The 27,400-nt window shown below is 50.6% G+C and overlaps 1 protein-coding gene across 2 annotated transcripts in view; it reads right to left on the bottom strand.

The window, feature by feature from the left end:
• Positions 1-27,400, bottom strand: part of COPG2 (COPI coat complex subunit gamma 2) — a 42,545-nt gene that overhangs the window by 2,609 nt on the left and 12,536 nt on the right. For both annotated transcript variants that reach the window (XM_083401919.1, XM_083401918.1), the window contains exons 9-22: positions 27,160-27,317; positions 26,765-26,898; positions 26,154-26,221; positions 25,515-25,703; positions 24,541-24,636; positions 22,631-22,874; positions 20,168-20,243; positions 18,483-18,586; positions 18,087-18,212; positions 15,842-15,904; positions 15,555-15,694; positions 13,742-13,913; positions 10,776-10,873; positions 1,396-1,534 (exon numbers count right to left, since the gene is read on the bottom strand). In XM_083401919.1, coding sequence (XP_083258045.1) covers positions 1,396-1,534; positions 10,776-10,873; positions 13,742-13,913; positions 15,555-15,694; positions 15,842-15,904; positions 18,087-18,212; positions 18,483-18,586; positions 20,168-20,243; positions 22,631-22,874; positions 24,541-24,636; positions 25,515-25,703; positions 26,154-26,221; positions 26,765-26,898; positions 27,160-27,317 — 1,807 coding nt within the window. The remainder of the gene's footprint in view (positions 1-1,395; positions 1,535-10,775; positions 10,874-13,741; positions 13,914-15,554; positions 15,695-15,841; positions 15,905-18,086; positions 18,213-18,482; positions 18,587-20,167; positions 20,244-22,630; positions 22,875-24,540; positions 24,637-25,514; positions 25,704-26,153; positions 26,222-26,764; positions 26,899-27,159; positions 27,318-27,400) is intronic.

The following is a 27,400-nucleotide window of genomic DNA, read 5'->3' as shown; positions in this document are numbered from 1 at the left end:
GTTTCAAGAAGACCTGGGGTTAGCCCTGCGTTGTCTCGGCTGTGTGGTCAGATCCAAAGGGGATCTTTCAAAGTAGCAAGCTAGCCACCCCAGGATCCTAGGAAGCCGACTTAGACAAGAGTCAGGCAATTGTCCATCTAGCTCACCACTGTCTACACCAGGATTTCCCAATCTTGGGTCTCCAGCTGCTTTTGGACTACAATTCCCATCATCCCTGGCCACTGGTCCTGCTCGCTAGGGATGATGGGAGTTGTAGTCCAAAAACTGCTGGAAACCCAAGTTTGGGAAACCCTGCTCTATACTGACTGGCTCCAGCTCTCCAGGACTTCAGACATGGGTATCACCCAGCCCTGGCTGGAGAGACGGGGGATTGAACCAGGGATCTTTTTCATACAAGGCAGGTGCTCAGCCATTGAGTTAGACCTCTTGCCTCTAGCTATCTTGTTAAGTGGGGAAGTCAGAGTTGCTTCTGACAACTGGAGATCTAGAACAGGCTTCCTCAACCTCGGCCCTCCAGATGTTTTTGGCCTACAACTCCCATGATCCCTAGCTAGCAGGACCAGTGGTCAGGGATGATGGGAACTGTACAGTGGTACCTCGGGTTAATGGGACGCGGGTGGCGCTGTGGATTAAACCGCAGAGCCTAGGACTTGCCGATCGGAAGGTCGCGGTTCGAATCCCCACGACGGGGTGAGCTCCCGTTGCTCGGTCCCTGCTCCTGCCAACCTCGCAGTTCAAAAGCACGTCAAAGTGCAAGTAGATAAATAGGTACCGCTCCGATGGGAAGGTAAGCGGCATTTCCGTGTGCTGCTCTGGTTCGCCAGAAGCGCCTTAGTTATGCTGGCCACATGACCCGGAAGCTGTACGCCGGCTCCCTCGGCCAGTAAAGCGAGATGAGTGCCACAACCCCAGAGTCGGTCATGATTGGACCTAATGGTTACCTTTACCTTGGGTTAAGTACTTAATTCATTCCGGAGGTCCGTTCTTAACCTGAAACTGTTCTTAACCTGAGGTACCACTTTAGCTAATGGGGCCTCTCGCTGCCGCGTGATTTCTGTTCTCATCCTGTTCTTAACCCGAGGTACTACTTCCAGATTAGTGGAGTCTGTAACCTGAAGCGTCTGTAACCCGAGGTACCACTGTAGTCTCAAAACATCTGGAGGGCTGAGGTTTAGGAAGCCTGATCAAGAATAACCCTTCTTGTTCTCTCAACTAAAAGAACAGCCTTGCATTTTCTTGAATCTTACATACTAGGACCATATACCCTGTTCTTGGAGCAGAAGCTAAAAAGTTGTCTTATTTAGAAGTCACTCAGAATGATTTTTTTCTAAAATTGGTTTTAACATGCAATCTTAGATCTCAGGTCTTCTGTGGGGAAAAGCTGCCGTATCTCACCGTCCAGGGTTTTGATAGTGCTGAGAGCGAAGGTCTCTTCTTTCTCATAGTCATCCCCAACTTCCTCCCAGGCAGCTGCAAAATTGGGCTTCAAGACCTTCTGGAGGTGGTCGGAGAGAGTCAGCTCCAGGTCTTCTAGCTGGCAGACAAAAGGAGGTTAGTCCTCAGGGTGGGGAAACGCCCTCAAGATGCAAAAGAATGCAAGCTCACCCCCGTCGGCGTGTTGCAAAGATTGATACAGCACTTGGCCTCTGTGTGATCCGCTGGCAGCCTTCAGGCCGAATAATAATAATAATAATAATAATTGTCAGGGGTTCAGGAGCAGAGTCACAGGAGAGGGAGGAAATGGAGAGCGAGGAGGAGGAGTCTGAAGGAAATGTCAGCGAAGACAGCAGTCCAAGGTCTCTGAGTCTCTCCAGTGACTCGGAAGATTCACAGAAAGGGGCCCCCATGGTCAGGGCAAGGGGAGTGCCCAGGGGGGCACCTCAGGAAGAAGGGGCCAGAGGGGACTCAGAGAGTAGCAGCTGGAAATCCGGACCAGCGTCCCCCCCAGAGGGCAGTAGGGGGGAGGAGTCCCAAGCATCGGGATCAGGTGGCGCGCGGGCAGCGGGAGAACGTGAGGCAGGAGCAACCACACCCTCGGCAGGGAGCGAGGAAACGGTCATCAGGAAAGTTAAACGCGCGCGCGCGCCAAGTTCAAATGTACAGGAAGGCGGCAAGGTGGGCAGCCCGGGTAGGGAGCCAGGTCCTAAAGCCCGCCGAAGAGAGGGGGAAGAGTCAGAGGGCTCAACATCTGCTTCAGAAGAGTCCAGGAGGGAGGAGACACCGGGGGGTAGTAGGACCCAGAGGAAGAGAGAGAGAAGGAAGAGGTGGAGTAAGATTAGAGTGTTAAACTGGTGCGCAGGGGGGGAAGACTCAGATGGAGCTTCGCCGGTCTAAAGTTCAGACGTAGAGCTGGGACGCTGAGGCTTTGAAATGGAAACTATTCTTCAATAAAGACTTTGATAATATACTATCGGCTAGCGTTGGTCCTTGGTGAGCTGGGACCCGGAGCCAGCCCTGACAGTAAGCTCCATCTCCTAAAAAAGTTTTGGCACCAGGAACCTCGCCACGTGAGTCGACGCAGCGAGGGAAGAAGAGGGGTGCTTCCAGAGCTCACAACACTCAGGCAAGATGACTACGGAAGAGCAAATAAAAGCCCTGCAAGAAGCGGTGACACAACTCAGCACAGAGGCACTTGCATCCAGGAAGAGAGAGGAGGAAATGGTTACCGCCTGCCGGGATCTCCAGGTCAGGTTGGACGTGCTTTCTAAACAGGGGCAAACGGGATCCAAGGCAGAAGGCATTGGCTTGGGGAGAAGGGGAGGCAGCCTTGTATCGCATTTCGACGGGAGTTTGCAGCAGTACCCCAACTTCAGAGCAGACCTGCTGTTTGCGCTGGATCTACTTGACAAAGACTTTAGAGATGAGAGAGAGAAAGTGGGGTTTATCTTGTCCCATTTGCATGGGGAAGCCAAAACGTGGCTGAGGAATCTATGGAGAGACAATGATCCAGCGCTCCAAGATGCGAAGGCTTTTATTAAAGCAATGGACTCATGTTTTTTATCAAAGGTAGACGTCGATATTGCCAGGAGGGACATACATGGACTTAAACAAGGCAAAGCCAGCGTGAGGCAGTACCATACACGCTTTTTCGGATTGGTTCATGCCCTGGGGTGGGAAAAAGATTCTGCGCCAGTCAGAGACCTCTTTTGGGAGGGGTTGAATGCAGATGTAAAAGCGGAGATTGGAAGGGGGGAGAGACCAAGGAGCACCCAGCAAGTAGTCCAGAGGGCTCTGGAAATCGGGGTGCATCTGGAGGAACGTCCTTGGAACAGGGAAGAAGGGCGTTGGGGAAGGGCACCAGCCAGAGCACCTCCCTTCTTTCCCAGAGAAGCAGCGCGTGCGCACTCCACACCCTCGCAGGGAGGGGGAGAAGAGCCGATGGAGATCGGAGGTGCCAGGGCTCAGTCAGCTAACAGAGCCCTAACACCGGGAGCAGACAAAACGAAGCCTCCTAGAGGGAACAGGAAGTGCTACATCTGCGACAGTGCTCAACACATGGCGAAAGAGTGTCCCCAGAGGCTCCACAAGCACACTGCAGCCTCGGCAACAGTCGCAGAAGCAGCTCAATTGAAAACGCAGCAACAGTTAAACGACGGAGTCTGGCTGGAGGAAGAGGCACTGGGGTCCAGCCAGACAAGTCAATGAAACAATCCCCAGCACTTTTGCAACCCACAGACCCCCTCCCACCCAAACCAGTGGTGCAGCTTACAGCGTCTCTCCAACTGCCCAATGGACGCACTCTGGAGGTGCCGATCACCATTGACTCCGGCAGTAACGCTGACTTTATAGGACTGGAATTCATTCAGCAGCACAATATACCACTGCTACCAGCCACACTGCCCCTGAAAGTTGTCACCGTGGATGGCAGAGACTTGTTAGGGGGGCAGGTGGTGCAACAAACGCAACCAATGGTGATGCGGATTGGAAATCACCGAGAAGTCATCAGCTTTAATGTCACCCACCTGTCGGACACGCCTGTAGTCCTGGGCATGAGTTGGCTGCACAGGCACAGCCCAGCATTGGCGTGGTACCAGCGCCAACTGACCTTCGGCTCCTCCTATTGCGCGGAACATTGCATCCTTCCTAGCCCGGAAGAAGGGGGGGACGACCCGCAGCTACAATTAGGCACGCTGCAAGCAGTGCCGCGCAAGTACGCAGCGTTTTTGGAGGTTTTCTGCGAGAAGGAAGCGGACAAGCTGCCTCCCCACAGGCCCTATGACTGCAAGATTGACCTCCTGCCAGGAGCGACGCTGCCAGCCGGGAAACTGTATTCCATGTCTGAGGACGAGCTGCAGGAGCTCAAGGAGTTCATAGACCTCAACTTGAAGCGCGGTTTCATCCGGGAGTCGAAGGCAGCGGGGGGCAGTCCTGTATTCTTTGTGAAGAAAAGGGACACGCCCCAAAAGAGGCTTGTAGTTGATTTCAGGCTCTTAAATGCCAAGACCAAGCCCACGGCCTTTCCCATGCCCAAGATAGATGACCTGCTGGCAACGGTGAGGAAAGGACGCGTTTTTACAAAATTGGATCTGCGAGGGGCGTACAACCTGATTCGCATACGGGAAGGAGACGAGTGGAAGACTGCCATGTTCACGCCCCTGGGCACATATGAATACAGAGTTATGCCCTTCGGTTTACAAAATGGCGCCCACTGTTTTCAAGCCTTCATGCATCACGTCCTGGCGGGTCTCCTCTACAAGACATGCGTCTGCTTCTTGGACGACATCCTGATATTCTCAGAATCTGAGGAGACCCACGAAGGTGACGTCAAGGAAGTTCTGCAGAGACTGCAGGAGCATCGGCTGTATGCCAAGCTGGAGAAGTGCCAGTTCGACAGGAAGGAGGTGGATTTCCTGGGCTACAAGCTGTCGGACAAGGGGCTTGCCATGGACAGCGCCAAGGTTCGCGCAGTGTTGGACTGGAAGAGCCCGCGCAATCGGAAGGAGGTCCAGCGGTTTGTGGGGTTCGCCAACTTTTACCGCAAGTTCATCAAGGGGTTCGCGATGCAGACGGCGGCCATTACCGACACGCTCAGCTCTAAGAAGAAGAAGTTCATCTGGACGGAGCAAGCGGAGCAGTCCTTTCAGAACCTTAAGCGTCTCTTCTCGTCCGAAGGGCAGCTACTGCATGTGAATCCCAGCAAACCGATGAGGGTTGAAACAGACGCCTCAGACAGAGCCGTGGGCGCCGTACTGTTGCAGGAGGACCCGCATGGGGACTGGAGACCGTGTGCCTTCTACTCTAGGAAGCTCAGCAAGTCGGAGCAGAACTACACCATCTGGGACAGGGAGTTGCTGGCCATTCATGCAGCATTCAAGGCGTGGCGGCACTTCCTCGTCAGGGCCAAACACACAGTGCAGGTTCGCACGGATCATAAGAACCTGGAGTACTGGCGCACGGCAAGGTTCCTGAACCAGCGGCACATCAGATGGGCGAAATTTTTTGCGGATTTCGACTTCAGGATAGAATACATCCCAGGCGACAACAACATCATGGCGGATGCACTGTCCAGAAAGCCGCAATACCTCGAAGAGGCGGCACCAGCAGCGGCCAAGCACATTTTCGCTCCGAAAGCGTGGGCGTGCGCTTCAGCAACCGTGGACTTGGAGGCGGTCCGTCGAGCACTGCAGGAGGACCCCTTCGCACAAGCCAAGATGGAGGAGGTGCACAAGGGCACGGTGAAGGACGACGAGTTCCAAGTACGAGACGGATTGCTCATCCGCAGAGGAGCACTCTATGTACCGGGAGACGACCTCCGGGCGAAAGTACTGCAGCAGTTACACGACGCACCCACCGCCGGGCACTTTGGCAAGGAGAAGACGGCAGAACTAGTTGCCAGAGATTTTTGGTGGCCCAAGATGCGGGGGGAAGTCGCGGAGTACGTCTCGAGGTGCGACACCTGCCAAAGGGCCAAGTCAGTGCACAAACCTCCGGCGGGACTGCTCGAACCGCTGCAGACCCCGAGCGAACCGTGGGAGAGGGTGGCCCTGGACTTTGTCACGGATTTACCCAGCTCAAGGGGTAAAACGGCAGTGCTAGTGGTGGTGGACATGTTCACTAAAATGGCCCACTTCATTCCATGCGCGAAGGTGGCCACGGCAGAACAGACCGCCAAACTGTTCATAGACCACGTCTTCAGGGTGCACGGTCTGCCACGGTCTATCTTGTCCGACAGGGGGCGCCAGTTCATTTCGAACTTCTGGCAGAAACTGATGGGTTTCCTGAACGTCAAGATCAACTTAGCGTCGGCGAGACACCCGCAGACCAACGGCCAAGCGGAGCGCGTCAACGCCATCATGCAGCAGTACCTGAGATGCTATGCAAATCAGCAGCCGACAACATGGGTGGACTACCTGCCGCTCGCTGAGTTCGCCTACAACAACACGAAGCACGTGTCAACGGGGGTGACACCGTTCTTCGCCAACAACGGGAGGCATCCCAGAACCTTCCCGGGATTAGGGAGACTGGGGGAGGGAGAGCCACAGGCAGCGGAAGTCTTGGCGGCAGAATTGCAGGAGGTTCACGAACAGCTTAGGAGGCAGTTAGAGCTTGCAAAGCACGCATACAAACTGCAGGCTGACAAGCACAGAAGGGTTGGGGAGGACATAAAGGTGGGAGACTGGGTATGGTTAGCGGCACACGCAGTGCCGACCAGATCACTAGCTAAGAAGAAACTCGGACATAAGCAGCTAGGACCTTACCAAGTTGAAGCACGGATCAATCCGGTGGCTTTCCGGTTGACACTTCCGGAGGGATCCAGAATGCACCCAGTATTCCATAGGTCGGTGCTCACGCCCTACAAAGCACCTCACCGATTTCAGGCGCAGGACACGGCACCAGACCCATATGGGGAGACCCCCCCAAGGAGGGAGTCGCCAGGAAGGGAGCCCATCAACCAGGTCACAGAGATTTTAGACTCGAGATGGGGGGAAGAGGGAGTAGAATACTTGCTCGCCAGTGAAGGTACCCCGGCCAGCGCCAACCGTTGGGTGCCGGACTATGCCCTGAACGAGCCTCTTCTCAAGGAGGAGTTTCATGCCTTGTTCCCACACAGGCCCATGCCAGCCGAGTATTTCGACGACTGGCTTTTCACACCCACGCTTTCAACCAGCACCTTCCAGGGGTTCACCTCGGACGAGGAACCAGCAACGGAAACACGTTCCCCGGAGGGCTCGCCCTCGGGGTTTGCCTCAGACCGCTCGTTTTGGTGGGACGATCGAGGAGAGGAGCGGTGGAGCAGGAGGTGGCTGAGGGGTCCTTGGCGGGCAACGGACCCAGAGGACACCGAGGGTGAGATGGACATGGACAGGCTGGGGGAGGACGTTGGGTTCGAGCATGGCGGCACGGAGATGGAAGCAGAGGAGATCGAGGTCGGCGAAGACAAGGAGGACGAGCCGGACTTATCCGGATGGATGCACGCCACGGGGGACGAACTGTATCCGCCATTCACCCCCACAACGACGGAGCACCCAGCACCCCCGCCGGAGGAGGGGGAGGGGGGAACGGGGGGCTTCGAGGGGGGGATGGATGTCAGGGGTTCAGGAGCAGAGTCACAGGAGAGGGAGGAAATGGAGAGCGAGGAGGAGGAGTCTGAAGGAAATGTCAGCGAAGACAGCAGTCCAAGGTCTCTGAGTCTCTCCAGTGACTCGGAAGATTCACAGAAAGGGGCCCCCATGGTCAGGGCAAGGGGAGTGCCCAGGGGGGCACCTCAGGAAGAAGGGGCCAGAGGGGACTCAGAGAGTAGCAGCTGGAAATCCGGACCAGCGTCCCCCCCAGAGGGCAGTAGGGGGGAGGAGTCCCAAGCATCGGGATCAGGTGGCGCGCGGGCAGCGGGAGAACGTGAGGCAGGAGCAACCACACCCTCGGCAGGGAGCGAGGAAACGGTCATCAGGAAAGTTAAACGCGTGCGCGCGCCAAGTTCAAATGTACAGGAAGGCGGCAAGGTGGGCAGCCCGGGTAGGGAGCCAGGTCCTAAAGCCCGCCGAAGAGAGGGGGAAGAGTCAGAGGGCTCAACATCTGCTTCAGAAGAGTCCAGGAGGGAGGAGACACCGGGGGGTAGTAGGACCCAGAGGAAGAGAGAGAGAAGGAAGAGGTGGAGTAAGATTAGAGTGTTAAACTGGTGCGCAGGGGGGGAAGACTCAGATGGAGCTTCGCCGGTCTAAAGTTCAGACGTAGAGCTGGGACGCTGAGGCTTTGAAATGGAAACTATTCTTCAATAAAGACTTTGATAATATACTGTCGGCTAGCGTTGGTCCTTGGTGAGCTGGGACCCGGAGCCAGCCCTGACAATAATAATAATAATTATACCCTGGTTCATACCCTGGTAATTTTAAATTTTTTTGGTTCGAAAACAGGGATCAGGGCGGCTAACAACAAATTTAAAACGATTATAAAAGCAGCATAAAATACAGTATAAAAACATGAATAACAATAAAATTCAAAAGTCAATTTAGGGGAAATAAGCATTAGATAATCCTCAGGGCTAGCTGGCTGAATTGATCCTACTTGGGCCAGCGAGGAGGCCAGGGGAGAATTAGCTGTGGGATCTCAGAGCAGGTGATCTTCATAAAAGGGGAGGGGGAGGGGGAGGGAAGGAAGGGGAATAAAAGATCAGGCTAAGTTCAAATTGAAAGCCAGGCGGAATAGCTCTGTCTTACAGGCCTGACGGAAGGAGGTTAAATCCTGAAGGGCCCTAGTCTCATGGGACAGAGCATTCCACCAGGTCGGAGCCATCACTGAAAAGGTCCTGGCCCTGGTGGAGGACAGTCTGACTTCCTTAGGGCCCGGGACCTCTAAACTATGGTTATTCATGGACTTTTGTGGGGCAGACCAGGAGAGGCGGTCCCGTAGATACGAGGGCCCTAAGCCACAAAGGGCCTTAAAGGTCAAGACCAGCACCTTGAACCTGACTCTATACTCCACCGGGAACCAGTGCAACTGGTAAAGCACTGGGTGAATATGCTCCCATGGCAGGGACCCCGTGAGGAGTCTCGCTACAGCATTCTGTACCCGCTGGAGTTTATGGGACAGTTTCAAGGGCAGCCCCATGCAGAGCGAATTACAGTAGTCAAGCCTGGAGGTGACTGTCGCATGGATCACTGTGGCCAGGTCAGGGCGGGAAAGGTTAGTGTCAGCAACCCCAAGTCGCCAAAGAAGGGGCTCCTTACACCGCTGCCCCACGCGTTCCTCCTCCCCTCTCCCACCACTGGCATGAAATCTGCTTCCTCTGGAAACGAGGAAGCCACACGATGGTTGGCCAAGGTGGGAGCAAGGCTGGCAGGGATGAGCCCAAAGAGACCTCTTTGACACTGACCTCCATATGTGTTCAATGGCCACAGATGGAGGTTATCCAGAATGACAGGATTTCGACAGAAAAGATAAAATCCCAATGTGCTCTCAAACTGCGGTGCTGATTAATATTCTACAGCCAGTGCGAAATGGGGGTTATTGTTCTGCTGTTTTAATTATTTGTGTTTTTATCTTGTATCTTATTTTGCGATACAAGATCCGCCCAAGATCGTATGATGAAGGGCATAATCATCATCAACATCAGTGCTTTTTTCTGGGGGAACACAGGGGTACACATACCCCTAAACATTTTGTGAATCTTTGCATTTTTGTCCATTGGCTGTATTGTTCCCGATTTGAACTATAAAATGGTGATTTTCTTGAGAGTACCCCTAAACATTTTTTAAGAAAAAAAGCACCAATAATGATGATGATTTTTATACACTTTTCTGCACTGCTGAGTGAAAGCAGCGTGCAATTATACACTTAAAAATCAGTATAAAATGCTTCCAGCTAAGATAGATAAGAACAACAGGAAATGAGTAGCACAATGAAGTGTGCTCATCTCCCATAGGTGAAAAAGTCTTTCCTTATTTACGGAACAAAGGAGACAAAGGAACATCTCACTAGAAGGTGTTCCGGGGGTACAGCTGATGATTTGAAGCAAGGCCTCCCAGTGGCTGATCTTAAACTTTGGGATGGGTCATGTGGGAGGAGGGAAACCAGTTTCCACAACTCTCAGACTTCGAAGGAAGTAGCCTGGTTAGGTCTGTGAAGTTAGCTGAGGATTTGAGTCTATCGAATAAGTTTCCCCCACAACCATTTCTGGCAGAATGTGAATACAGTGGTGCCTCGCAAGACGAAAAGAATCCGTTCCGCGAGTCTCTTCGTCTTGCGTTTTTTTTCGTCTTGCGAAGCAAGCCCATTAGCGGATTAGCGCTATTAGCAGTTTAGCGGCTATTAGCGGCTATTAAAGGCTTAAGGGATTAGCGGATTAGCTGCTAAAAGGCTATTAGCGGCTATTAAAGGCTTAAGGGATTAGCGGATTAGCTGCTAAAAGGCTATTAGCGGCTTAGATCAGCTGATAAGCGGCTTAGATCAGCTGTTAGGCGGCTTAGCCATCAGCTGTCAAGCGGCTTAGCGAACAGCTGTTAAGCGGCTTAGGGGCTTGGGAAAAAGGGGGGGAGGGGAAAAAAACCCCAGGAATCGCAAGACATTTTCATCTTGCGAAGCAAGCCCATAGCAAATTCGTTTTGCGAAGCACCTCCAAAATGGAAAACCCTTTCGTCTAGCGGGTTTTCCGTCTTGCGAGGCATTCGTCTTGCGGGGCACCACTGTAGTATATAGACCAGACTACTATTGTGTGTGTGTGTGTGTTTCTTACTTTACAAACAGTCGGGGGCATCAACGACTGATTTTTATGCAAATCTCCAGGGTGGAACTGAACCTGTTCCTCCTCCTGTTCAGCTCTTTGCCTTGGGCTCGCTTACCACATATTCGTCGTCGTAGCCGTCCTCGTCCGGCACTCCAGTGTGAGGGTCGCAGTCTCGCACGGTGAACTTCATAGTGCAGCTAAAAGTGCAGGCGACTGGGGCGAGGGAGAAAGGAGTCCACGTTAAGGGGGAGAGCTGCTCCGAGCAAAACCCGAAGCCGGGAAGGAAAACAGCCCGGCCTCCGAGTGGCAAATGCCGAGGACAGACAGCCGAGGAATTAAAACCCAGGCACATCCCCAGCAGGGCGGCCTCGAAATCGCTTTACACGTTACGACAACTCCATGCGGAAGTGGCCGCATGCCAGGTCGCAACTCGGACGTATGGATCTGGACCCAAACACGGAGCTACGGCTCTCAAGGTTTGATTCGGGGCTTGTCGCTCACACTACGACAAGCGCCCTTGGCGCCAGGAGCTTTGATCCCTTCAACCAGCCACTTGGAATGATAGAATTGCAGAGCTGTGCTGTGGGTTAAACCACAGAGCCTAGGACTTGCTGATCAGCGGTTCGAATCCCCACGACGGGGTGAGCTCCCGTTGCTCGGTCCCTGCTCCTGCCCACCTAGCAGTTCGAAAGCACGTCAAAGTGCAAGTAGATAAATAGGTACCACTCCAACGGTTTCCGTGCGCTGCTCTGGTTCGCCAGAAGCGGCTTAGTCATGCTGGCCACATGACCTGGAAGCTGTACACCGGCTCCCTCGGCCAATAAAGCGAGATGAGCGCCGCAACCCCAGAGTCGGTCACGACTGGACCTAATGGTCAGGGGTCCCTTTACCTTATAATAAACTATCCATCTTCTTTCCTCCCAATCCTATTCCTTACCCCCAGGACTAAAAGGAGACACAGACTATCTCTCCTCATTTAAAATGTCCAGGGATGTTACCTAACTTAGCTCACAACTGGACCTAATGGTCAGGGGTCCCTTTACCTTTTAAGGGACCCTCAAGGGTCATCTAGTCCAACCCATTGCAATGCAGGAATCACAGCGGAAGAATCCCTGTCAGACGGCCATCCAAGCTCTGCTTTAAAAATCTCCCACTTGCCTTGCATGTATTGAAAAGCAAACCGATGGGCACAAAGGAGGAGAAAACAAGGGAGGAGAAAGTTGTTCCGCTTGGCCTTTGGCTTGGAATCAACTGGATCCCCTCTTTCCTTTTTCCTTTCTCCTTCTGTGATGGAACTCCTATTTGGGGACTTCCCTGGCTTTTTTCCGGCCCACGTAGGACTAGTCTGGATAGTTAGCCTTGGTGAAGATTTGACGTTTTCAACCCCGAAAGTTTTTGATTTGAGTTTCTACTGAAATGAGGCTGCATTTTAACGTTTATTTTAATCTTGTTTTTAAGTTGTATTTTAATCAATTGTTTTTATACATGGTGTTAGCTGCCCTGAGCCCGGTCTTGGCTGGGGAGGGCGGAGTATAAATAAAATTATTTATTACTGTTATTATTACTATTATTATTATTATTATTATTATTATTATTATTACCACTGGAAGCCCAGTGGGTGCCTTAAGCACTCAGGGCAGCTGCTCCACAAGGTGGCTAAACCATTACTAGCAAGAGCCAATCTATGCTACATGTCAGGATCATCGAAGAACACACAAGCAGCCATACAGGATCAGGCCACTGGCCTGTCCAGGCCAGCATCCTGCCCTCACTGTGGCCGACCAGATGCCTCAGAGGGAAGCCTGCAAGATGGACCTGGTGGAAGTTTTAGTGCTGGACACACCCAGAATGACGCTTTGTGATTATTTATTTCAGGCATTTTTATACTGCTTAATTATTATACCGCTTCAAGTTACATGAAAGGAGATTCGGACTCAGCATCAGGAAGACCGTTCTGACAATAAGTGCTACTTGACATTGGAACAGATTTCCTCGGGAGGTGGTGGACCAGGCACAGGCAAACACAGCCCCTCCAGATGTTTTGAGACTACAATTCCCATCATCCCTGACCACTGGTCCTGTTAGCTAGGGATGATGGGAGTTGTAGTCCCAAAACAGCTGGAGGACCGAGTTTGCCTATGCCTGTTGTGGACTCTCCTTCCTTGGAGGCTTTTAAGCAGAGGTGGGATGGCCATCTGTCCTGGATGCTTTAGTTGAGATTCCTGCATTGCAGGGGGTTGGACTGGATGACCCTCGCGGTACCTCCCAACTCTATGATTCTATGATTAACATTTCTATTTATATAAATATATATATATAAATTCCAACAATCATTTAACATAACTTCTTATCTTATATAATATTTTAGACTTCCGGCAACAACCTCTGAAGATTTTCCGTTCTTTATCACTTGTTCTGCATTTCTTAATTTCTCTATTACTTTTAACTGTCCTTAGCTAATAATTCTTTTCAAAGTCTTCCTTGCAATATTTCACAAAGTCCTCCTTACAGAACTTCTTGCAGTCCTCCTTGCTTATCACAGTTGCTTTTCAAATAGTTCAAATATTTACTCCAGTCCTGTAAGAATCTCTGATCCCGCAGGTTCCGAATCCTTCCTGTTAATTTATCTAATTCTGCATAGTCCATTAATTTCATTTGCCATTATTCTTTCATCTGCAATTCTTCTTGCTTCGATTTTTGTGCCAAAAATATTCTTGCTGTTGTTGTTGCATATAAAAACAATTTATAATCCTGTCTGTTGATATCCTCCTCTACAACGCCAAGTAAAAATGCTTCTGGTTTCTTAGTAAATGTATATTTCAACATCTTTTTCATCTCATTATATATCATTTCCCAGAAGTTTTTTACTTTCTTACATTCCCACCACAAGTGATGAAAAGTTCCTTCTTTATGATTAACATTTCTAAGTGATGTTCATAAAATTACCCACAGACTAAAAATAAACCATGCAAAGAATAAGAACCATTTAAAAATCTATCATGAAGTTGATATCTAGAGGGAGACATCTTTTGTTCCCAGAGAGTTTCTGTTTGGATTTGGTCAACTGAAAAAGCAGCCTACCTGCTGTGGGGTCGTCCAGGGGCAGCCGGACAAGGGTGTAGCACATGCCTGGCTGGTTGTAGGAGAGGATGGGGGCAGGGATGCAGCGGAGCACATCGTAGGCGTCGGAAGGCTCCATCTGCACCGTCACCTTCTCCAGTAGCTGGTCGTTGAGGGTGTTTGTGCAGTCGAACTAGAGAGAGAGGGGAGAAGCAAACTGAGGGCTGTTTGCGGCCTGGATTTCTCTTCTGCTGCCCTTTCTCCAGGGCTCATGCAAAGCACACGCCGCCAACCTTCTCCAATCTGGTGCCCGCCAGATGTTTCAGCCCCAGCAAGCATGGCCACAGGGCTCGTCAGAAGTGTGGACCAAAACATCTGGGAAAGGCAGATGTTTTAATAATAATAGTAATAATTTTTAATTTATATCCCGCCCTCTCCAGCCAAAGCCGGGCTAACAACAGTAAAAGTAACACAGTTTACATAAAATCACAATCTATTAATTGAAATACATTCTAAAATCAATTCATTCTAAAATTAATAGCAACCAATGGGCTGGAGTTCTATGAGGATTACCAAAGGAGGGGGTCAGACTGTGCCTCGGCCAAAGGCCTGGTGGAACAGCTCTGTCTTGCAGGCCCTGCCAAAAGATGTCAAGTCCCACACTTGCTGAAAACACTTGCTGAAAACTTCTTGAAGAGAGGGCCCAAACTTCTGTTCTGCCAGGCCTGCGCAGGCAACTAAGATTCCTACATGGAAGAGGGTTGAACTAGATGGCCCTTAGGATCCCTTCCAACTCGACAATTCTAGGGTTCTATAAAAGTACATCCCACCCACCCACAATGGTCTATTGAGGTTTGCTTTTAATTTCATTTTGCGTTTAACTTTTTGTGATTTTATCGCCTGCATTTTTATATTGTTATAAACTGCTGTGATGTGTATTTTTGTGATAAATGTTTTTCTAAATCAACACTGGCTGACAGCTGCTTTTGAGTATTTTGGGCAGGGGTTCTGTCTCAGCCCTGCTGGGAAAATGCATTCAGAAGAGCCCTGGCCCTTCTCCACTGCGGACACAGTGGTCAAAAGGCATGAAGTGATAACTTCTGGGGTCAGCAGCCTAAGGCCCATGGGCCGGTAGCAGGCCCATGAGGCTTGTCTAATCGGCCCATGGCGCTCCCTGCCGCCCGCCTCTTACTTGTGCGGCGCGGGGAGCGACTTCTGGGTTGATGGCGCCTGTGCGCATGTGCACGGCCACTCCTCCAACCCAGATGTGCGCCGGAAATAGCGTGCTTGCACATGTACGGGATGGAGAAGCTCCCGTGCGCATGTGCACACACTATTTCTTGCACACTTCCGGGACGGAGGAGCACCGGAAATAGCGTGTTCCGACCTGGAAGCGCGCACATGCACACACGCTCTGACCGACGGAGCGTCGACCGTCCCATCCTCAGATAAGGTTGCTGACCTCTGTAATAACTACTCCAGAGTCAGGGATCTTTTGTCACCTCAGACTGAAGTGCATCCTCATTGTCGTCATAATCCCAATCGTGTTTTCCTCTGTAAAAGTAACATCATTTTTTAAAAACCCCGTGAGGTACATTACGGTGAGAGCGCATGACTGCCCAAAGCCTGCCAGAAAGAGCTTCAAGCTGAGCAAGGAAGTGACTGAAGGTCTTCTGAATCAGAGTTCAGCACTCCTACTACAGTGGCCTACAAAAGGTTGAGACTACAAAGAAGCACCAAAAATTCCTTTCCAGGGCATGTGGCAATGGAAGGGGTTTAACTTGCACCTAACATCCTCTGTGGCCTCTGCCAACAACGCTGAGGCTTCTTGTACCTGGAAGACGATGTGATTTGAGAAGACGTGCTTGATGCAGCGGACAAAATACTCCGTCTCGGCCTCGGTCAGCTGCACTGGATCGGATGACTTGAAGAGAGGGCCCAAATTCTTGAACTCTGGAATGGCAGCCAGTTGTTCTAAAGGGGAAGAAACAGACTCAGCTTACAGGGAGACGTGTTCTCTCCCTCCAGCCACCTTGCAAACTGCCATGGCAAATGCAGTTAAAACACAACCTTCTGTAGCTCTCCAAGTTTTAAGAGCGCGGCTCTGGGGTCTTTTATTACCTTGGAATATGTCCTGCCGTGAAGGAGCGATTTTCTCGGGCTTGTTGGCCACCAGGGCAATCTCTGAAATGAGAAACGAACATTAAAATTTCCAGCCAAGATGCCCAAGACAAATCCATAACACAAGGGGTGAACACGTGGGCATGACTGCAGACCAGAAAAATTGTCCTGATGCGGGTGGCGCTGTGGGATAAACCATAGAGCCTAGGACTTGCCGATCAGAAGGTCGGCAGTTAGAATCCCCACGATGGGGTGAGCTCCTCTTGCTTGGTCCCTGCTCCTGCCAACCTAGCAGTTCGAAAGCACGTCAAAGTGCAAGTAAATAAATAGGTACCACTTCAGCAGGAAGGTAAACAGCGTTTCCGTGTGCTGCTCTGGTTCGCCAGAAGCGGCTTAGTCCTGCTGGCCACATGACCTGGAAGCTGTACGCCGGCTCCCTCGGCCAATAAAGCGAGATGAGTGCCGCCACCCCAGAGTCGTCCGTGACTGAACCTAATGGTCAGGGGTCCCTTTACCTTTACCTATCACACACACTACAGCTTATTTTACTATGCACCAGGGAAGGCCTTTTGCAGGCTCATGTGGGCGTCTGGGAGCCACTCTGGTGACTCCAGGCACAACATGCAAAAAATCCACCCGAGACCCATGGCATGTACAAAGTTCCAAACTGTGCCTGCTCCAGGCTCCAGGCAGGGATTGGGTTAAAATTGCTTAAAACACATGGTGTTTTAACACGGGATAGCTTTCTCCAAAAGAACATGGAAAATATATTGTATGTATCCATTGTGACTGGATACAGCTCTGGTGGAGAGCCCTCCAGACTCATTCCTGCTTCTGTCTGCCACGTCAGAGGCCATAAAGAGGGGAGGAAGCAGCCGTGCCAACATGCTAAAAAATAGCTTCTATCCGTGAGCTGTTGAACGAAAAATAACAGCGAAATTGACTTGCGCGGTGGTGTGTTGTTTGATAAGAGATTGAGGGGGGGAGGGAGGTTCGTTTAATTTCATTGTACACAGGTTGTACAATGAAAATAAAGGTATTATTATTTATTATTATTATTATTATTATTACTATTATTATTATTATTAGTTAGGCAACCCTCCATCCTGCCTGGAGATGAGCTGCAACAGAGAGTCTTTGCTGTGTGCATGAAGCTCCATTTGTACAAAAAACTACCTTTCATAAGCTGCTTTGGGATGGCTTGGCCTTGAAAGGCAGTACATAAGTACTTAACAGAACAGAACAGAATATTATCATCAGAACCTGTACAGACCGTTACAGTGGTAACTTGGTTCCCGAACGGCTTAGTTGATGAACAAATCAGCTCCTGAACATCACAAACGCGGAAGTAAGTGTTTTTCAGAAGCCGAACATCCGTTTTGACTGTTGGCATTGTTTCAGGGGCCAATCAGAAGCCGCGCCTTGGTTTGTGAACGTTTTGAAAGCTGAACAGACTTCCAGAATGGATCGAGTTCGAGAACCAAGGTACCACTGTATTCTGCAAGATTAACCGTGGTCAGATTATGTATCTACATATACCAAACTTCTGGCCGTGCACCCAATAAACACTCAAGATGTGGAAAGCTCACAGCATCTCTCAAGGATGCTGTTCTTGGGTGTCCCCATCACGCCACTTGGCACCCAGGTGGGCATTGCAAGCAGTTAAGGCAGTGGTTAGCAGAGTTTGTAACCTGAAGCATCTGTAACCCGAGGTACCACTGTATAGTTAAAGATATTGTTTTCCCAGTAGTGATGTATGGAAGTGAGAGCTGGACCATAAAGAAGGCTGATGGCCGAAGAACGGATGCTTTTGAATTCTGGTGCTGGAGGAGACTCTTGAGAGTCCCATGGACTGCAAGAAGATCAAACCTCTCCATTCTGAAGGAAATCAGCCCTGAGTGCTCACTGGAAGGACAGATCCTGAAGCTGAGGCTCCAAGACTTTGGCCACCTCATGAGAAGAGAAGACTCCCTGGAAAAGACCCTGATGTTGGGAAAGATGGAGGGCACAAGGAGAAGGGGACGACGGAGGACGAGATGGTTGGACAGTGTTCTCGAAGCTACCAGCATGAGTTTGACCAAACTGAGGGAGGCAGTGGAAGACAGGAGGGCCTGGCATGGTCTGGTCCAGGGGGTCACGAAGAGTCGGACACGACTAAATGATTAAACAACAACAACAAAAGGCAGTGGGGTTCCACATCTGGAGGAGAAGACCTCCCTCCTTAAGCCTGTTTTTGCCCCATTACCTGCTTTCTGCTCAAAGGTGGGGGCAGTGGCCAGAGGCACGGACCTCATGTCAAAAGGCTTCTCCGTGGGCTCCAGGGTGTATTGGTGCAGGGCCTTTTCCATGCCGGGAATGGAGACGGTCAGGCCTGCAAAGAGGGAAGGGTGAAAGGTGTTCAAGGAAGGATCGCATGGGGCTCAGAGGCCCAGTTTGCTGGCAGGAGCATCAAGGGTGGGGAAGGGCCCATAGACATGCCCAACACCAGAGCTTTATCCATTGTCAAGAGTGGCCCCAAGAGGTGTGGCAATTCCCTGGATATCCTGCAAAGGTCTCCAGTTCTTAACCAATGGCCCCTGCCCCCCCCCCCATTCTTTTAGGACTCGCAGGTGCAGATCCGCCCTTCCCAGCTGGCACCAACCGTTAAAGATGTACGCAGCGTTCAGAGCCAGCTGCCTCTGCTGCAGCACGTTCAGGTAGAAGGTTGCTCGGTCGCGGACCTCGTCGTCGCTGTCCATCATGCACCTGCATGGCAAAGGAGGAGAGAAAGCTCTTGAAGGGGGGATGGCCACTGCCCAGACATTAGGAATTACAAGACAGAGAAACCAGTAGGAGAACACTTCAATGTCCCAGGACATTCTATACAAGATCTCAAAGCAGCTGTCTTATTACAAAAGAATTTCAGAAATAGACTGGAAAGAGAAGTTGCTGAATTGCAACTTATTACCAAACTGAAAGGGACGCGGGTGGCGCTGTGGGTTGAAACACAGAGCCTAGGACTTGCCGATCAGAAGGTTGGCAGTTCAAATCCCCGCGACAGGGTGAGCTCCCGTTGCTTGGTCCCTGCTCCTGCCAACCTAGCAGTTCGAAACCACAAAGTGCAAGTAGATAAATAGGTACTGCTCCAGCGGGAAGGTAAATGGTATTTCCATGCACTGCTCTGGTTCGCCAGAAGCGGCTTAGTCATGCTGGCCACATGACCCAGAAGCTGTGCGCCGGCTCCCTCGGCCAGTAAAGCGAGATGAGCGCCACAACCCCAGAGTCATCCACGACTGGACCTAATGGTCAGGGGTCCCTTTACCTTTACTTTTACCAAACTTAGAACCATGGAGAGACCTGGTCTGAATAGAGACATTGGATTCTTATCTCATTATACACAATAAAGCTATTTTAGCCATCTCACCCCCTGCTTTTTCCTGTAAGACCAACAGCAGTCGTTAACAGTCATCGACATTTACCACACCTATCAGCCAATCAACCATTCCCACCAACCTTCTGAGTAATACCCCTCCCCACCCTCTCACTATACATAAGGGTCTGGTGACTTCTGTTTCAGTGTATCTGAAGAAGTGTGCATGCACACGAAAGCTCATACCAATAACAAACTTAGCTGGTCTCTAAGGTGCTACTGGAAGGAATTTTTTTATTTTGTTTTAAGTGTGTGTTCTCAGATGCTGAGGTAGCCCTTGTTTCCAAAAGAGAGAGGGGCCGGGGCCCAGGTCCACATGCAGAGCCCTGAGAACCCTGCTCCTTAGTTAAGAGTCATAGGACTGTAGAGTTGGAAGGGACCCCCAAAGCCCATTTAGTCCAGCCCCTTGCAATTCAGGAATCACAGCTGCATTACAGGTTCTAAGAGAGTGGGAAGGCAAGCTTTGGTGGTCGAGAGCTCAACTCCCTTTTTCTACTTTGTAGTTTTGAAGAAAGGGCGTGGTGAAGGCTGGAGGAGTGGCTTGCTAAGTGGGTGTGGCTACTAAACTTCTGGCAAGAATCCTACACCCTTTTTCTACACCTATACATGAAAGTTTTCTCCTCCCTTTTCTTACCAGCTTTTCGAATTTCCAGCTAGAGCAGGATATAGTTTTGCAATATTACAGCAACACTAAATTTATCTTTATTGCAGCTGATTTTAAAAAAAATAAATCAAAAAAGAATTAAAGGTGAATTAAGATGCCTGCTATCTACCGCCGTTCAGCTCAGCCCTGATGGATGCCCAAGAGGGCAAACAGCCCCTTATATGGCTGTTTCCAAGATGCCACAACGGAGCCCAACGCTCAAGGGACAGGAAAGAACCTGCTTTGAAAGTCTCTTCCCTGGCTTTGAACTCACCTCTGCAAGAGCACCAAGACACTGGGAAGGAGGTTCTCATTCTGGGCCCCAAACTTTGCCAATGCACTGACAGCAGCTGCAGAAGAAAACAGAGTCTGTAGATAAAGGGAGTCTGTAGATAAAGGGAAGTTATCGCTTGCTTGGATTACTGCCATGTGCTCTATGTGGGGCTACCTTTGAAGGTGACCCGGAAACTACAACTAATCCAGAATGCGGCAGCTAGACTGGGGACTGGGAGCGGCCGCTGAGACCACATAACACCGGTTTTGAAAGACCTACATTGGCTCCCAGTACGTTTCCGAGCACAACTCAAAGTGTTGGTGCTGACCTTGAAAGCCCAAAACAGCCTCAGTCCTGTATACTTGAAGGAGCGTCTCCACCCCCATCATTCTGCCCGGACATTGAGGTCCAGCTCCAAGGGCCTTCTGGCAGTTCCCTCACTGTGAGAAGCCAAGTTACAGAGAACCACGCAGAGGGCCTTCTCGGTAGTGGCACCCGCCCTGTGGAATGCCCTCCCACCAGGTGTCAAAGAGAAAAACAACTACCAGACTTTTAGAAGACATCTGAAGGCAGCCCTCTTTAGGGAAGCTTTTAATGTTTAACAGTATTTTAATACTTTGTTGGAAGCCGCCCAGAGTGGCTGGGGAAACCCAGCCAGATGGGCGGGGTATAAATAATAAATTTTTATTATTATTATAAAGTGGGGAAGAGTCGTGGCTCTGAAAGAGGGCACCTGCTTTTCCTGCAGAAGGTCCCAGGTTCAATCCTTGGCACATGCAGGTAGGGCTGGGAGAGACTCTCATCTAAAATGCTGGACAGTCACTGCTGACAGTATGGAGGTAGATGGATTTGGTATAAGGCAGCACCCACTATTCCTGTCTATTTAAAGCAAGCTTGGACCAGGTTGCCTCCAAGACCTCTCTCATTTGTATAAGAACAAAAGAAGAGCATGCTGGATCAGGCCAATGGCCCACCGAGTCCCGCATCCTCTTCTCACAGTGGCCGAATACCCCAAAGAACCTAGTAACCCAGATAAGATTGCCTATTCACTGGGAGTTTGCATAGGAACGTAAGAACAGCCTGGTTGCTGGATGAGGCCAACGGCCTGTCTAGTCCAGCACCACAAGCAGGATTTGAGGACAAGAGCATTCTCTTCTCCTGTGGTTTCCAGCAACCGGTATTTAGAAAGATTGCTGATTTCGTCTTCCTCAAATTCTTGCTGATACTTATCTGGATCAGTAAGTTATTATCCTGTGGTTGCTTTAGGTCTCTCTACACAGGCTTGCACACTTAATACCTTGAGGACAGCCTTTCCTCAAATAAACCAATTTGGACTCTGTGTTCATCATCTAAGGCCCTTCTTCATGTGCCTCCTTCTGGAAAGGTCCAGAGGGTGGCAACATGAGAACAGGGCCTTTTCTGCTGCGGCTCCCCATTTGTGGGATGCTCTCCGCAGGACTGCTCGCCTGCCACTTTCATTACATATCTTCAGGCGACAGGCTGTTGTTTTGTTGCTTTTGTTTTAACTATTTATTGTGTTTTTATCTTGTGAACCGCCCTGAGGTCTTTTGATGAAGGATGGTACAGTTGTAAAGGTAAAGGGACCCCTGACCATTAGGTCCAGTTGTGGCCGACTCTGGGGTTGCGGCACTCATCTTGCTTTACTGGCCGAGGGAGCCGGAGTACAGCTTCCGGGTCATGTGGCCAGCATGACTAAGCCGCTTCTGGCGAACCAGAGCAGCGCACTGAAACGCTGTTTACCTTCCTGCCAGAGCGGTACCTATTTATCTACTTGCACTTTGACGTGCTTTCGAACTGCTAGGTGGGCAGGAGCAGGGATCGAGCAACGGGAGCTCACCCCTTCACGGGGATTCCAACCGCCGACCTTCTGATCGGCAAGCCCTAGGCTCTGTGGTTTAACCCACAGCGCCACCCGCATCATACCTCAGGTTGAGCGCTTTCGGGTTGTGCTCCGCAGCAACCCGGAAGTAGCAGAGTGCATTACTTCTGGGTTTCGCTGCTTGCGCGTGTGCAGACAGTCAAAATGATGCCACGTGCATGTGCAGAAGCGGCGAAACGCAACCGCGCACGTGCAGACGCGTCTTACTTTCTGTTCGGGATGCGAACGGGGCTCCGGAACAGATCCAGTTCGCATCCCGAGGTACCACTATATATAAATCTAATAAAAGACAGCAACAACTCCTCACCTTTAAAATTCACGACTGAAGCTTGGCATCTTGCTCCCTTAGCCTTCCCAACAAAAAGCTAAGCTTATCTTTACACAGCAGTACCTGGGCCTCCTACAGTCTTGCTAAGCTAAAGGATCTGGGGCACGTATTCAACTCTGGGATGACGCCAGGTGGACCCAAAGGCCCCATTCACGGCAGCATCCCCCAGGGAAGACCTGCTCCCTTCCCCTTCTTGGCTACGTAGCAAAGACAGGTCTGGAGTCTGCCAACTCACCGGCCCTCACAGCTTCGTTTTCCAGCACCACCCTGTTGAAAATGAATCGGATGTACTTGGAAGGGGAGGGAGTCCTGGGCCCTTCCTTGCCAAGCAGGTGGAGGATCTTGGTGGCCAGCACCGTGTGCTCGCAGTCTTCAATGAACTCGCAGAGGTGGGCCAAGCCGGATTCCTTGCTCTCTGGGTTCTCCTCGATGATGCTGATGATGCAGTCGACGATGGCTCGCTTGTACTCAAAGCCACCCTGCGGAGGGGGAGGAAAAGCAGGAGTCAAAGGGGGCTTGGAAGACCAGCCTAGCCCAGACATCCATCCATCCTGCTTAGATCCTATTCCCAAATGCATGGGTCAAAGGGGGCTTGGAAGACCAGCCTAGCCCAGACATCCATCCATCCTGCTTAGATCCTATTCCCAAATGCATGAGTCAAAGGGGGCTTGGAAGACCAGCCTAGCCCAGACATCCATCCATCCTGCTTAGATCCTATTCCCAAATGCATGAGTCAAAGGGGGCTTGGAAGACCAGCCTAGCCCAGACATCCATCCATCCTGCTTAGATCCTATTCCCAAATGCATGAGTCAAAGGGGGCTTGGAAAACCAGCCTAGCTCAGACATCCATCAAGCTTAGATCCTATTCCCAAATGCACTTAATCAACTGAGGAACACACTTTATGGACACCATCTTAGGGACTTCCACATTGCAAGCACAAGAGCAACTTGCTGTTCGCAATGGGGTTTTTTAAAAAATGGAAACATGGGGGCAAGAATCAAACAAAAAGAGCAGAGAAATTCTTGCCCTAACAAATAAGAAAATAATGACAAAAACGAATGAGAAGGAAGGAGGCAAAACTAAATTCATTGTTGGTTTTTTTTTAAAAAAAAAACTTCATTTTTTGTCCATGTGCCAAACCAACGAGGTGACCAAAATTTGTCAAGTGTTGTTTGGCCGATTCTAAGTCATAGAAACGAGTCCCAAAGCAGGAACAGGGAAAATTGGTATGTGAGCCAACCGTGACCAGCCACAAGTGCCACAGGAAGGGACTAGGAAGAGGGATGGTCTGGAACGGCCTCTGAAAGCCCAGTTCCCACCATCACATTTATCACAAGTAAAAATGCCAGAATGCAACGTTTACCCATCATTTCTGCATTAAACACGCTCCCAAAGGGAAAGATCTGAGGTTTACTAGCACAGAATATTTTTCTTTGCCAGCTACTTGCAGGCTCTGAATGCTGAGTTTCCGCTGTGCTAACAACAATGATTCACACACACAGAGCGTGCAAGAGAGAGAAAGAGGGAGGGAGGCTTCATGGACTTTTAGCTGTCCGTGGTGAAACAGTATCTAAATTCCTTTGTTCTTGTGCAGCAGATAATCTAGTGTAACAGATAACCAGGAAAAACGAAACTTTACAGGGACTAAAAGGAACATCCTTGATTTTCAGATTGTTCAAAGGCTAGTATGTTTGCTCTGGCCACAAGCCCTACTTAGTAAACTCCACCATGACCTTCCCGTCCTAGGCTTATACCAAAAGCAGGAGGTCTCAAGCATGTGAGGTTCCTCCAACCTGACCTCTTTGGGAAAAGATACATGATAAAGAAATACTGGATCAACGTCACACTGTGGCAACTTCACATCAAGAGCAAACTTTTAGTATGCATCAGTGGCGTAGCATGGGTGGTGCAGGGGGGGCCGGCCACACCGGGCGCAACATCTGGGGGTTAGGGTTAGGGGGCGCAAATCCACGGGTTAGGGGGCGCAAATTACTTGCCTTGCCCCGGGTGCTGACAACCCACGCTACGACACTGGTATGCATGAAAATATATACTGGATACATTAACTGTATTTCACCAAAATATGAGTGGGATGCCGATATGGTTTGCCAGTTGCCCGACACAAGGCAGGCAACACAACCTACGTCATCCCGGAGCATGTTGGAGAGGAAGGTCATCATGACGCTGTGTTTCCGCGGGTACTTCTGGCACAGGGCACTGATGGCTTGGACCACCACCACCTGTTAAGGCAAGAGGAGCACAAGGTTTGAGTGAAGGGCATCAGTACCTGCATTCCAGCAAAGATCTCTACAGGCCCTGGACAGCCTTGATTCCACTTTGCCCCACTTGGGCCTTGCGAGGGCTGAATGGCAGGAAATAAATGATTTCATACAACAAAAACAATACAGCCGTACCTTGGAAGTCGAACGGAATCCGTTCCAGAAGTCCATTCGACTTCCAAAATGTTCAACTTCCAAGGCGCGGCTTCCGATTGGCTGCAGGAGCGTCCAATCAGCCAATCAGAAGTTGCGGAAGACGTACAGGTTCCAAAAATCATTTGAAAACCAGAACAATCACTTCTGGTTTTTGATCGTTCAGGAGCCAAAATGTTTGAGTTTGCAGGCATTCGGCTTCCGAGGTTCCACTGTATTCTGGTTCCCAAACGATCCTTGGTTTTGTTTAGACTGGTACTTCGGGTTACATACCCTTCAGGTTACATACGCTTCAGGTTACAGACTCCGCTAACCCAAAAATTGTACCTCGGGTTAAGAACTTTGCTTCAGGATGAGAACAGAAATCGTGCTCCAGCAGCGCGGCGGCAGCAGGAGGCCCCATTAGCTAAAGTGGTGCTTCAGGTTAAGAACAGTTTCAGGTTAAGAACGGACCTCCGGAACGAATTAAGTATTTAACCCGAGGTACCACTGTAATGCTGAATTTTGGCTGGGCTCACCAACTACAAGTGTTCTCTTATTGTAGATTCTGAAAAGCTTTGATTCCTGTCCTCACCTAGCCCAGGACCGCTGACCAACCCCAGGGAGACGAAGGTTGCCCTGCCATCTAGGAACTCCTTCCGCCTAAGAACTCTGCAGGCGGAAGGGCAGATGGGAAATCGCCTCACCTTAAACTCGTCCGAGATCTCGGACACAAAGGACGAGATCTGCTTCATGAGCCTGTCCACGCTGCTCTCGCTCCCCGTCTTCAGGAGGGTGGTGATGGCCAGGGTGGCAATGCTGCGGTTCGAATCCGTGATCAGGTTTTCCAGGTCCAAATTGCAGGCGGTTACTGCTGACGGGTGCTTCATCGCCACCTGGAAGGGCAGTCGGACGTTGGCAACCCACAACAACTTACAGAATGGAAGAATCGTACGGCAGCGGTTCAGGGGTCCAGTGAATAGGAAGGTGAGACACCCGCTGCTGAGACCAGCTTCTCTTGATTCTTAAGAATTGCACCCCTCTGTGTTCTGTTTTGAAACTGCTGGATTTTACATAGTATTTTGGCTTGCATAAGCAGCATACCGTATTTTTTGCTCCATAAGGAGAACCGGACCATAGGGAACACCTAGTTTTTAGCGGGGGAAATCAAGGGAAAAAATCTTATTCCCCCCCCCCCCAGCCCACAAAGACCAGCGACAGGCCCACTGCCCCCTTCTCACCTTGCAGGGAGGGGGAGGAAAACAGTAAAAACCTACTGGAGCAGTCTGACAAGTCACCTGTTTCGGATAATTCTAGGATGTGCAAAGTGCCTTGGAAATGCTTACCTTATTGAGGGTCCTGACTGCGGCGTATCTCAGGACAGGCTTGGGAGAACTACAGAAAAGCTGGAGCACTGAAACAAAAAGGAATTCACGTGTGGGGGCACAATCCCAGGAACTTTTACCGCTCTGTGCGCCCAGGTCCTAGGACAGCCTTTCTCAACCTGTGGGTCCCCAAGATGTTGTTGAACTACAACTCCCATCACCCCTAGCTAGCAAGGCCAGAGCTCAGGGGTGATGGGAGTTGTAGTCCAACAACATCTGGGGACCCACAGGTTGAGAACCGCCTATGGCCAGTCCCTGACAACTGCTGAATAGGAGTGCAAGCCAGAGCAGCCAGCACTAGGACAGAGGGAACAATAATCTCAGCCCCTTCCAACTTTAGGTGGATGAGAGCAAGCTGAAAGACACTTGAGATTCATTCTCCCCGGTAGCCAGCAGCCATATCTGCCCTTTGGAAATACTTGCCATATCAGCCTCTCCCGATCTTCCAATGTTTTGGACTACAACTCCCATCAGCCCCTGCTAGGCTGATGGGAGTTGTAGTCCAAAACATCTGGAGGCACCAGGATGGGGGAAACTGCTCTCAGTGAAGGTCATGCCTTCCTGAAGCTCACCTGAGACAGCTGGTGCCAGTTCCCTGGCTGTACAGTTTGGGAGATGGATGATGGCGGAGGCAGCCTCGTAAATGACCATCTCGTGTTTGTTCCGCAGGCAGCTTTCAATGAAATCAAACAGCGGGTTGTCATGCCTGCCAGAGAGAAAGGAAATTGCCTTTATGGATTTGTCAGAATTGAGAGCTGCTGCTCTCCGAAATTGCAGCTACAATCCCAGGTTGCCGTGTCCTCAAATGCAGCCCTGAGCACAACACAACCCAGCAGCTTCAATATCTCCTGAGGACCTTGAAGCCATAGAGAGAAAGTCTGAAATGGACTCTATTTGCACCTTTACGGTGCTGCAGGGATTGAGTACGGCTGTTCTGCTAAAAGCCCTGGCAAACAAACAGGCTTACCCCTCCTCAGATTCTTTCAGCAGCCGGCTGGCAATCCGAATCAGCATGCAGTATGCAAACTGGGATTTCAGCCCAGATTTAGTGAATTTATTCAGCATCTTGGAAACACCGAGGCGGTCGTTCTTCCGAAGGTGGTAGAGCAGCCCTAAGGCATGGTACTGGCAGGTCAGGGGGGAAATAATGGGGGGGGGGGGAGCAAATAAATCCATGATTACTGTTGTGCTAAATATAACTAAATATG

Source organism: Podarcis tiliguerta (assembly GCF_965153285.1).
Source record: "Podarcis tiliguerta genome assembly, chromosome: 10".
NCBI classification, from domain to species: Eukaryota; Metazoa; Chordata; class Lepidosauria; order Squamata; family Lacertidae; genus Podarcis; species Podarcis tiliguerta.
Note: the sequence above shows the minus strand (reverse complement) of the source record. Positions and strands in the feature narration are given on the sequence as shown.